Raw genomic sequence first — 13,074 nt, 5'->3', positions numbered from 1 at the left:
CAAAACATTTTCAATTATTTCGAAATCATTCAGATCAAAATGTCGCCGATGTAAACTGTGTAAAAGACTTTTTTAGTAAAAAAACTTTAGAGAACGTTTATAAGCTATGCAAACTTGAGCATGTTTGTCACATATTTTTTCAAAAACTTTCAAGCTACATTTAATTACTTTCCACAGAAACGGACTTGCTGGAATCGTTGGAAGAGTTGAGGTTGGTGTTGGACGTTGAGAGCGTCGAAGTGCACGATCATCATTACGACGAGTGGGCGGGCTTCATCAAACTCTACTGCGATCTCACTATGAGTTCGTGCGAATACGTCGACGGAGGAGGTTTGTTTTCCATATTTTTTACAAAAATTCCAAGTTCATTTTTATTCCAATAAACGTGGTCGTATAAACATGAAAAAATTTAAACAAGTATTTTCTTTAACTTTATTTTAAAGTTGTTTAATATACTGCGAAAACTTAAGAGTATTCACAAGTCTCACTTTCGTCAAATAAAAAATACTCCTGCAGTTTAATAACAAAACTGTTATAAAACTAATAGTACAAGCAACAGCCTGCAAACAATTTTCCTTCCATAACATCTACTATCTAAAACATAATTATGTTTACGACATCATTTAAATCAATAACATTCGACATTCCGCCAGGATCCGGGGAGGGATCCGGCGAGGGATCCGGATCGATGAGATCGCTCGTGAGCTACAGAACGGCTTTGAGATCGAGCGAGGAAGTATTGCTGAAGATTGTGACGAGGAGGAACCACCACCAGGAGGCGAGGTCACTCATGCGGAAAGTGAAGACGGCGGCGGCGGCGGGCGCGGAAATCGGTGACACGATCGAACTGTGCGACACTCAGATATACGGTGAGCTGCTTGAACAAAACAACATAAAGAACAATTAATTATTGTCGTATTTAAAATAAAGTTTTAGTTATTTATCAAAAAACATAATTTTAAAACGATTGGTTTAACACTTTTTGGTTCAACTTAGAATTTGTGGAACAATTTTTGGAAGTACTAAGCTTATAGATTTATTCAAAAATATATAACAAAAAACTGTTTAATTTAAGTTTCTCTCTGTACAAAAGCTTTGTTTAACTTTTTCTAATTGCTTGTTTTTCCGACAGTCCTGCCACCTTGGACTGAAGTCGAACCAACCGTACCAGTTACGACACCTGAGGCCACCACAGTTCCTGAAATAACCACTCAGCAGTTGAACACGACAGCTGACGTCACTACTAGTGAGTTCGTTTTATCAAAAAAAAATTACTGTTTAATACGTTTCGTGTGTGTTTTTTTACAATTTTTAACGTTTTAAATACGTGCAGAAGTAAAGCAGTAAATTAATTTGTTGGTTCGTATACAGTGTAGTTGAAAGTTATGAATAAAATAACTGTTTGTTTTGTTTCGTTTAATGGTTGCTAATATACGTAAAAATCTTTTTTTTTGCCATAGAAGAAAATTAATGTATTAGTTAACGAATTTTTTCTTTATTTTAAATAGTAAAGAGTATACGAACCTTAACTTTTCTGTGATAAGTAAATAGTTAGAATGAAATAAACAATTTAAAGCGACCTTTCTACTAAACAAATAGAAAATAAATTTTAGTTTTTCCCTTTAAAGTTAATCAAATAACACCTAGTTATTATCAACAAAAAAGAAAAGTTAGCTAAACTAGTACTACAATTTTTTTAGGTAATGTTTGACAATTTATAATTACAAAAAGTAACAATCAAATAAATTCACAGGATTTAGGGAGCCGTCAACAGTTGGTCCACCTAGTGGTTGGTTGTTGATCGCGCTTGCTGTCGCCCTATTGGTCGCCATTGTCGCGTTGTCTGTGATGTCATACATAAAAGCTACAAAGTGAGTTTATTTGTATGTAAATATATACATATGTTTATTTTTAATAAATATTTATTATATCTGTAATGTCACATATCAAAGCTACATAGTGAGTTATGTACGTGTGTTATTTTTGTTTACAATTGTTTATTTTGTTTTGTCTGTGACGCCATACGTAAAAGCTACAAATTGAGTTGTTTGTAACCAATAAGACGTTGTAAGTATTACTTGTAAATGTACAAACAAGAATATTTGTCGAATAAAAGAAGCTTAAAGTATTAAAATCTTTCAAAGCAAACTGTTATCATTGTTTTAGCTAAAGGCTTTCATGATAGTTAATGTGGCTTACAACGTATTTTCTATCTATTTATACAACTATATCTTTGTGCATTTTTTTGTATCGAAGTTTTTAGCTAGTGTTTGCACATAAACGAAGTTCTTAAAAACTCTAGTTTTTCAGTTTAATTTTTTTAAATAACGTTTTATTTTTACAGGCAAGGAAGCTACTCTCCGGCAGCTGCAGAAGCCGGACAAGCTTGAAAAAAAACAAAACTTTAAAAAAATTCAATGTACGCTACAAAGGGCCGAGCTTGGAAAATACAAAAGAAAAACTGATAAAACATTTTTTAAAATTTTATTTTTATACTAATTCGCTTAAACACTAATAAACTGTAATTTGGATTATAAACACAAGTTGTTTTAATGTATTTTTAGCTTTCAGGTAGATATTGTTTGTTGAGCGACAAAAATAATAGACGTTCAAATAATTGGCACTAGGACCATGTGTACGAGGAAACTTTGTTTAACGCTGTAGAAAACAAAACGTTTATTCAAAACTAATTCGAAACCAAATCGTAACATAGCTTAAAAAGTGATTAAATGTAGTTAGTGAAAAATTAATTTTTAAATAAAAAGATATTAAAAATCTGTACAAAAGAGCCTCCCTAGTGTAATGTTATAACCTAGTAATTTAATACAGTTGTAAATTGTTTTATGTGTATGATGAATAATAGATAAACTTAACTAAAAGTTAACTACTGGCTTTAAAATTTGTATTAAACTTCATGACAATTAGTATTACTAGTATTGGACCAATCATTTAAATATTGTGCAGATGAGTTGTTTTGAAAACAGTCTATCGAAAACAAAAAAAGACAAAGTTGTCTTTAGTTTAAGTATAAAATTATACTTCAGTAGCATTAATTAGACTCAAAGAATTATAGCGTGTTTTGACTGTTTTCCTGGGTGACATCTGAAAAACTAAAACTGTAAGAAAACGTAACAAAAAGGCGATTTAATGTGGTTTTAATTTTCAACACCGACTAAAAGTTCATATTCAGCTGTTAGCTTTTTTCTGTCAAATAAAGTTTAGTTAATAGTTTTTTTAACAATAAAGACGTAGTTTTATAAGTTTTTTTTTCAGAAAATAAAAATTAACTAATCAAGTAGTTTTAAAATGTTTTTATTAGAAAATAATGTGTACGTTATGTAAAAATTTTATAGCAGCGAAAGCTTCACATTTTAAAAATGAAACTTTTCATTCAAAATATGATAATCAAAGTGTTCTATATAACTATTTAAAAATTATAATACAGCTCAAAGGATTTCCTTTTAAAGATTCGCAACGTTCGTAGTTGTAATATTTTTATATAGTTTATACGTTTTTTGGTTTAACTAAGTAATTTACTTACATAGAATTATATATGTTGTTTTGTTTTTAATACAAGTTAATAGCTAGTTTTGATTAGCACTTTGTTTTTAGTTTCTTATATATAAAGGGTTTAAAAATACATTTTAACTCAACAATGTAAGGCAATACTTTTACATATTCAGTATTAACTGAACTTAGGTTTGTATTTTGATTATTAAATAATAATAATAAAGAACTGGACTACATAACAACACTTTTCATTATGTTTTACTATTGTTTTCAAGTTTATTAAAGTTTGAATACTTTTACGCACCTGAAAAAAAAATTGAGACAGTTATGTTACGTAGTTTTCCAAAAGGTATCACTAAAAGTTACTACAGAAACTACTCTATTTATTGAAGAAAAATTATTGTGTTAACTCACTGAAAAAACTCTAGACACGCCCCTGCATTATGCTCTGTCATAGTGTATTCAAAGCAACAACCTTGTTAACAAATCCACGGTGTTCACCTTAGGTTTAGATTTTAAATTAATTTGACTTGTTTCGAGCATACTGTTAGTATAATGTTGCCAAATGCTTTACTAAGTTTTTATTTATCAAAATAGTTTTGTTTGCTTGATAGTATTACTTATGTTTTAAATTCACAACAGTTAAACTACTTTTGTTAAAATAAGTATTTTAGATTTTTTGGTTTGGTGTTTAGACTTAAAAGTTTTTATTGTTTTTTATGGCTTACTTAAATCATAGGTTTTTAGAATTTTAAAGCCTCTCTGCAGTGTACTACATGTATTAATAGTTATACATTTAATATTTTAAGAAATACAATATTTGCGATTTTTTATATTTACTTAATAATGTTAAAAACTATTAAAAAATAGCATAATTACTTAAATACTAAAGTTACACTCCATGCACATTTTGTGAAAAGTAAAACTCTTAGTATACTAATTTTACTATTTGAACTAAAATTTCATAGATGCTGTATTTTATTCTTTTATTTTGTACATGTCACTTTAAAAAAATATATATTTTTTTCGATAGTATTATTAATAATACAAAATGTCAATGAAGGCTACGGTCCTCTTTAAAATGATAAGCACTAACTTCACTGATTTAGTATGAGACTCTTTTGTAAGTTTTTGTAAAACTCATTGTAAATTAAAGTAAGTTTAACTGTTATGTTAAATACGTGTTTGTACAGTATGGAAATAATCAAAAAAAAAACTTTTACCGAAACTTAGTTTGCATAATAAAGTCTTGAAATAGTAAAATAGTATATGTTATTATCGTCTCTAGAAGTTGAGACCTTTTTGTTTGTTTTCGAACAATCAATGCACAAAATATATTTTTTTATGTCTGTTTACAAAGATTATTTCGCTATAGCAAAATTTATGAATATTCCAGGTTTTTTTAAAATACAATGTCAACTTTCAAGTTTATTTGCAACCCTGTAGATATTCTAGCAAATTTTTAAACTTACACTAGATCTTACGGAGTGTATGATAAAGAGCAAAAAAGGACCCACGCATATTTTAGGGGCGTTGTAAGACTTGAATTATATATTTCAAGACATTTTTAAACTTTCTGTACATTTTATCATTCTTCATTTTTTTGAGAAAATCGAGAAGTGCTTCCGTGAAACTTTAGTGAAAACGCGTAAAATGTGTTTTTGTGATGATTGCTACATGTACATAAACGTTCAGCTAAAAACTTGAAGGTCAAATTTTCAAGGTCCCATATAAATTACATACGGGTTTGTTCCTATGAAAAATATAATTAGTACAGTAGTGGTAAAATTTTTTTTTCAGTGTTGTCTTTATATGTGATTATGCACAAAAAGTTAAACCAAGATCTACTGCATGATTTATTATGGAAACAGATCACTCTACTGTTCACAGGTCGCTAGTAACAGTTTTGCCAGACATTATTAATATTTTTTGAGAGGTTATTATATTCTAGAATGTAAGTTGATTGTTTCAAAACTTGCTCAATACCTAATATTTCAGTTTAAACATTTATACAATTCATCACTAATTTTCAAGGTATAAATGACGTAAAAAGTAAATTTAACCCTTATCTTTATTTTAAAGTTGTTATTGATTCCAAACGCCTTACTTTAATTTTCTTTCAAAGGCTAAGCAACCCTTAAATTTGTTTATACACTTCCTGAAAAAGATTGAGAGCTATAATTAAGCGCGCTTGTGTAAAAAATTGACAGATGGTATTTTTAATAAAACGTTGGACACACCAAGTAAAAGTAGATATACATTACATACACACAATTTAAACAATTTATTGACAACAGAAAAACTTTGAATTTATCTACAACTCAACAGAATTTACTAAAATTTAAACAATAAACACTTTACTTCAAAATGCACATTTTAGGAATGCTTTAATTTGATATCCATCTGTAATATACATGATAAAACAATATTTTAATTAGATAAAAATTAAAAATAGTGACTACTAAAAGTGCTCAACACTCTGTGAACTATTTTTAAACCAAGCGAATATTTAACAAATGAAAACGCTGCAAAATAAGATCGGCCAATCAATGAAGACATCAGACTAGATTGAGCCAATCACAGAAGATCACTTGTTGATTGAGCCAATCAGAATCGTTTAAACTTCACCGGCCTCGCCTTCCTCGATGCCTTTGATGTAGAGGACGTTGTTGCATCTGTTTAAAAAATATTTAACTAAATTAAATAATATTTAATAATATATTAAATAATAATAAAAAATATTTAAAATTTTGTGAATTTGTCATAAATGGTGTAAGAAAAGTGAATCATGTTAAGCACCTACTTAATATTCTTCAAATACAAGAAAATTTAACGTACAGAACATTGTTGCATCTATTTAAAACAAATTTGTAGATAATTTGATTTCAACAAATATTTATTTGTAAGTTTGTTCAATGTAGAGAACATCCAATACTATTGTAAATGTAAAGAATTTATAACTATATAAAAATATGTCAAATTTCATAACCAAAAAAACTTATTTGATTTTTTTTTCAGCTTTAGACTTTTATATTTATTCACGTTTTTTTATGGCATACATTTTTTAACAGGGTTTCCACTCTTTGAATCAAAAAACTATTATATGTACGCTTAGTGTTTAACTGAGCTTTTCAAAATGCTTAATAAAAGTTTTTTTGCCTCTGGCATGTATACAATTTCTAAGAGTAGTGAAAGCTGGCCGTGAAGCTGAAAAAAAATTAACATTTCAAAATCAATAAAAATTTAGTTCTTGAAAAAAATTAGTTAAAAAACATTGAAAGTAGATAAACTAATTCTCATACAACATCTATACAAAAATATGTCCTGAAACTTTACAATATCCTTAAACTAACCAGAGTCAGCCTGAGTTTAAAAATAAATCACAATGTCCTGGATTTCTAAAAAAAAATTAATATCCTAAGTTATCCTTAAGTATTTTGAGTGAGTGGCAACCCTGTTTTAAGAACTATTCATCTATAAAAACAACAAAATGAATTCTGATACATGAAAATTATTCTTAAAAATTATATTTACAATACTATTCATCAAAACTATCTTTAAATACCTCTGTTTAAAACTTGAAACTTGAAAAATTTTAGAAAAACTTTAAGCTACGAACCAATTACAGGATTTCCACTCGTTTGTTCAAATTTCTAGGTTTTCCAAAATTCTTCCAAGTTTTAAAAGTACACAATTTTGGGTCTACTTTTAGTTTAATGTTAAGTTTAAGGTAAGAAACTGTGTTAAATAATATAAAAACATTGAAAAGATACTGTAAAGCTACTTTAAATATATTTAAAAAAAAAAAATTTTGATGATAACAAAATGTTTTTATTTATGTGATAGATTTTTTGAGTCAAATTGAAATTTTACTACTGAACATGTGAAAATTGTTAAAATTAGGTTTTTTTAGTGATTTTTGTTCAAAATGCCAAGTTTTGCCATGTTTTTTTCAAAATTTCACAAATTCCAGGTTTTTCTAGGTTTTTTTGCCTAAATTGTCAAATCCCAGGTTTTTCCAGGATTCCAGGTAAAGTGACAAACCTGCAATTAACAATATACAATTTCATACTACAACAAAATTAACAGATTTAAACAATATTTTGTAAGCTTTTATTTCAATTTAAAGATATTAAAAATAACAATAAACATTGAATATTCTTTTATATAAACAAAAAATTAAAATTTAATATATTTTTATGCAGATTATTGCATTATATATAAATAAATTTTATTAAAACATTCTTTGATAAAATCAATAAGAAGTAATATATTTAATTTACGCAAACCACCATTTTACTTTACTTTATTCTTTTTTTATTTTACTAAAACAACTGGATAAAACTATTACTGTACACATACACTCAAACTCTTTATAATTTTCATCTAATCTTATCCTATATATAAACAACTAATAACCTGATGAGAATTTCACCGAGGTTACCGGCTTTGTTTCCTTCAACAAACTCTTCGGTGTTTGCGAGTTGCATGTTCATGTAACCGTCAACGCTAACCAAATATCCTGATATAATAAATATAAGTTAAAAATATACAAACTATATTATATTGTAGTTGCATGTTCATGTAACAGTCAACACTCACCAAATATCCTGATATAAAAAATATAAGTTAAAAATATGCACACTATATTATATTGTAGTTGCATGTTCATGTAACAGTCAACGCTCACCAAATATCCTGATATAAAAAATATAAGTTAAAAATATGCACACTATATTATATTGTAGTTGCATGTTCATGTATCCGTCAAAGCTCACCAAATATCCTGATATAAAAAATATAAGTTAAAAATATACACACTATATTATATTGTAGTTGCATGTTCATGTATCCGTCAAAGCTCACCAAATATCCTGATATAAAAAATATAAGTTAAAAATATACACACTATATTATATTGTAGTTGCATGTTCATGTAACAGTCAACACTCACCAAATATCCTGATATAAAAAATATAAGTTAAAAATATACACACTATATTATATTGTAGTTGCATGTTCATGTAACAGTCAACGCTCACCAAATATCCTGATATAAAAAGTATAAGTTAAAAATGTACACACTATATTATATTGTAGTTGCATATCCACCAAACATTGTACAATGTGAAAAACTTAAAAACACCAACACTTTATAACATTGTGAGTAAATAGTGTTTATTTCAAAAACATATCAATTAAGATCAAATACATATTCATTGTTGTTCACAAAGTATCCTGAGTTGATATATAATGTAAGTAAAATTTATTTTTAAATACATCTTTTCTATCATTTGTCAAAATATAGAAAAAAATACTGTTAATAATACTAGTTTTTGTGCATAAAGTATAAATTATGAGTGTTTATCAACACTTTAAGTTTTAGTATAGAAATTTAGAATGACCATTGACATATTCTTCAAAAAGTCAACCTAGTATTTTCTAAATCTCTGCTTAGATTTCCAATATTTTAGGAATAAAAACTCGGTGAATAAATATATGTTCAAGAAGACTTTCAAATGTGAACTAAAAACTCAATGATAATTAATTCAAACTATTTTTCAAACAAGCTTATTTCTATACATATGCTGTTGGAGAGTTTTTAAAAATTCTAATTTATTAAAAACTTATTGAAAAATATGTCTACAAACCACATAATTTCTAAATTAGTGCAGTATACTACAGATGCCACTTTTTGAAGCAAAAAAGCTATACATTGTATAACCTGTTATACATCAAACTAGTAATGTAACATAAAAAAATAAATATTCTGTATAAAAAGTAACATATTTTTAGTAAAGTAAAATACATATTTATTACTTAAAATAAAACTAGTAGGCCACTTGTATTTTTTAATTTATCAAATAATTAGTAACTAAAAGTCATGTTTTACATTATGTTTTAGTTTTAATAATAACTAAGAAAATAAATGGGTTACAACAAAAACTTGACACCTTAAACAACTTTTATAAAAACCTATAGTAATTAGGCAATAAAATAAATGATAATAACACTTTTTTAATGGTATTTTTCGTTTTTATTTATAAAATTAATGTACCAATTTAGCAAATTAATGTAATATTTTTCAAATAAATTTAAAAGACTAATACAAAACTTGTACAAAATAATTAATTTCAAAAATAAAATTCTCATTTAACAAATATCTAACATACAAGAGAACAAAAAGACTATTGAAATTAGATTGACCAATAGTAAAACATTCCATATTATTTATTAGTCAAGTAAGTTTTGTGCTTAGTAACAATTACTTCCATAAGATATAAAAGTGAATCATAACCTGATATTTAAAACTAAAATTTTTTATTTAAGATTATAATTTCTTCATTCAAAATGATTAATTAAAATAAACATGTAAACCAAATGGAACCTTTTACTTGACAAAATATTATTTTTCAGTATATAAAAGAATGTTAAATAAATATTATTCATTGTCAAAACTGTATTAAAATGTTAATACTCAATAATAATAAGGCCATAAAGGGGGGCACTTTTTTTACAATAATTAACTTAGGCTTTTATATGAAAGCTTTAAATACAAACTACAAGTCAGTTTTTATAGAATTCAAAAATATCATTTAACTTTTGAGATGTTTTATTTTATGTAAAAAGTTTCCAATACAAACGTATGGACCGCAAAAATTTTGATTTTTCAAAAAAATCAAATTTTTTGAGGTCAATTTTCTCAGAAATTTTAAAATTCACTAAAAATTTATCTCCTCCTTCATTTTTCAAACAATCTTCTTTAAAGTTTTAGGAAATGTTTCTTATGTTTAAAGGAAAAAACGTTACTTATGAATTTTAATAACTTCTAAAAATATAAACTTTATCACAAAAATTTTAATTTTTTTTTAAAATACATTTCTTCAATTTTTTTTTTAATTGTTAAGTAACGTTTTTTTTTATTGTATAAAGATTAGACTGTGAAATTTTGAAGATTGCTTGAAAAATGTAGGAGAAGATATATTTTAAATATAATAGTCTTTTTTTGCTGTTTTAGTTTTCCCTTCCCATAGGGAACCTATTATGCCGCCCGACTTTGACTGGTCATATCTCAAAACTAAATAGATTTTTTAAAACAATAAAAAGCATCTTGAAGCTTAGAAAAAACTCTATAAAATAAGATTAACTTGTAAAAATCATTGTTTACCTCCCTTATGGCCTTAACAATATATATAAATACAAATCTCTATTCTCCATACCCCACTTCAGATTCACAATGACTTTCCAGTGAGCAAAATAAAATATACAACACAACTAAACTTTACATTTTATTACATTATTTTTATGTAAACGTACCTCTATACTCCATACCCCATTTCAGCTTGACCATGACTGGCTTACCAGTGAGCTGGTTCAAAAACGGCTTTGGGTTCATTGGCATAGAAGACATGGTGACTATTTAGTAATGCTTTCTGTAAAAATAATGTCTACAGCTTTGACATCTTCTCTTGGTAGCGAATTATAGATTACAAAACTGTTTGAACTAGGCTAAAAAATAATCTTCAGAGTTTTTTTTTTCCATGTTGTAAGATATCAGTTTTGTTGCCATAATCAATAAAAGCAAAGTTTTTTTCAAAGCCATTCATAAATGTTTTGGTAAGTGTATCTTATCACTATGCACAATATGGATTTTTTTTCTACCTGCTTCAAATTTAAAGCTGAACAAGTTGGTATATCAGCGACTACAAAAACTCTATAGTTGCCAAAACGTATTGAAATAAGTTATAACTAAAGTGAGTTTACAAACTTTTAAATGTAATGCTACAAACTGATGAGAAAAGGTTTGAAAATACACATAATTCATCTTGAACAAATTATTAAACATTTTAATTAAACTAAAAGCAATTTTGTAAAATTTAGAGGTAAATACTTGTTTTATATACTTTTTAAATGTTTTCAAATGTATTTTACATGAGCACAATGAACTACTGTAGCTTGAATATTAAACAGTACGTTCAAACAAACATCGATAATGTAGTAAAAAAGGAAGAAATTGAGAAAAACTTAAAAAAGTTTTAGATACAAAGTTAAAAAAAGTTTGTACGAAAAAAGTATTTAAGCTTTAACTTTATCTTAATTAAAAAACACATAATTGAAGAAATTCTTAAGTGATAAACATTTTAAATAAATTAAAAACAGTTTTGTAAAATTTACATTTCAATACTTGTTTTGTATAATTTTTAGATGCTGTCAAATGTAGTTTGTATGAGCATAATGAATTTTTCAACTTCAATTTTAACTAAATAGTGTTTAACTAAGTATCATTTCTACAGTTAAAAAAGTAAAACTTTAAAAAAAACTATAAAAAGAATCAATAAAAGAATCATCAAATAAAAATAAGATTTAAACAAGTAAATTTATCTTTTACAAAGTAAAAAAAAGTAATGTTTAACACTGCGTAAAATAAAAAATACTTTATGCTGGAAAAAGTTAAAAATCGCTCTGCTATGCTTACATAGTGTTTCAATTTGTAGTTTTCAATGAATTCTGGAAAATCTTACATTTTAATGTGACATCACAACAAGAAAGCTTTTTGGAAAATAATTTTCTGCCTGGGCAAACTCATTTGTAAAAAGTAGTTGTAGAAGAAGGAGCACTAGGTTCTGGACTCTATTTTTTCTATCTTTCATTGTGCAGTTTGAGTACACTAAACAAAGTACTGCATCTATTAATTGTCAATGTTGCTTAAGACAAATCTTGTTATTGATGATTATTTTTACTGTTGTCTTATCTTCTAAAACATTAATTTCTTTATATTTTCTGAGAAAGTTTAAGAAATCACTTGATCTATAAAATATTTTGAAAAGTACTTTTTCAATGAATATTCTTTTGAGAAAAGCACTTGTAGTAGTAACATTTGTCAACTCTAAAACTATTTTTTTCTTTTTTTATTCTGTTTAAGTAAGCTTTGTAAAACACTTAGCAAACTCTATTTGAATGTCAATATACTTGAAGACAAAACCAGTTCTAGATAGTTGTTGCTCATTTAATCTTTTACAACTCTTATATTTCTACATTGTTTGAGTAACTTAAAGAAAGCATTTGACATAGTTTGGGTATCAACAGTCTTGAAATTTATGTTGATAACTAATATTTACTTTCTTATGCAAAACCTATGAATTGATCTTGTAATTCATCATAGAATGAATGTATCTTCATTGATAAAAATTGGCTCACAAGTATGACAACATCAATTGGCTTGACTGCACTTACATGATGCTAGAAAAAAATCATCAAGAAGCTTTAAAAACTTGCATCTCAGTCTTTGAAACACCATTATAAAGTTAACTGAGTAAAAGAATGCTTTGAAAAATCTTTTTAACCTCTGTAAGAACTTGTGAGCCATCTTTATAAGTTGTAACTATTCCTATAGGTTGAGTTTAGAAAATGGATCAAACTTTTATGGATTCTGTTTGGATGATGAGTACCTACTACAGCAGCTGTTGAGGTTAGTTTGTTTAATAGTTAATTAGATTGTTTGAATTTGTGCAAAACTTAGTATTTTTTGCCAGGGTTACCAGTCAGACTAGTTGAATATAAGAA

The 13,074-nt window shown here is 26.6% G+C and overlaps 1 protein-coding gene across 1 annotated transcript; it reads right to left on the bottom strand.

Moving 5' to 3' along the window:
* Window positions 1–5,787: 5,787 nt before the first annotated feature.
* Window positions 5,788–11,097, bottom strand: LOC145848274 (small nuclear ribonucleoprotein F-like). The gene is made up of 3 exons (XM_082953851.1): window positions 10,828–11,097; window positions 7,930–8,032; window positions 5,788–6,185 (listed from the first exon to the last, which is right to left on the bottom strand). Exons 1-3 carry the CDS (start codon window positions 10,919–10,921, stop codon window positions 6,128–6,130), a joined length of 255 nt encoding a protein of 84 aa, XP_082809977.1. The 5' UTR covers window positions 10,922–11,097; the 3' UTR covers window positions 5,788–6,127.
* Between the last annotated feature and the right edge of the window lie 1,977 nt (window positions 11,098–13,074).

Source organism: Thalia democratica, unplaced genomic scaffold (assembly GCF_965202585.1).
Source record: "Thalia democratica unplaced genomic scaffold, ktThaDemo2.hap1.1 HAP1_SCAFFOLD_1317, whole genome shotgun sequence".
Taxonomy (NCBI): Eukaryota; Metazoa; Chordata; class Thaliacea; order Salpida; family Salpidae; genus Thalia; species Thalia democratica.
Note: the sequence above shows the minus strand (reverse complement) of the source record. Positions and strands in the feature narration are given on the sequence as shown.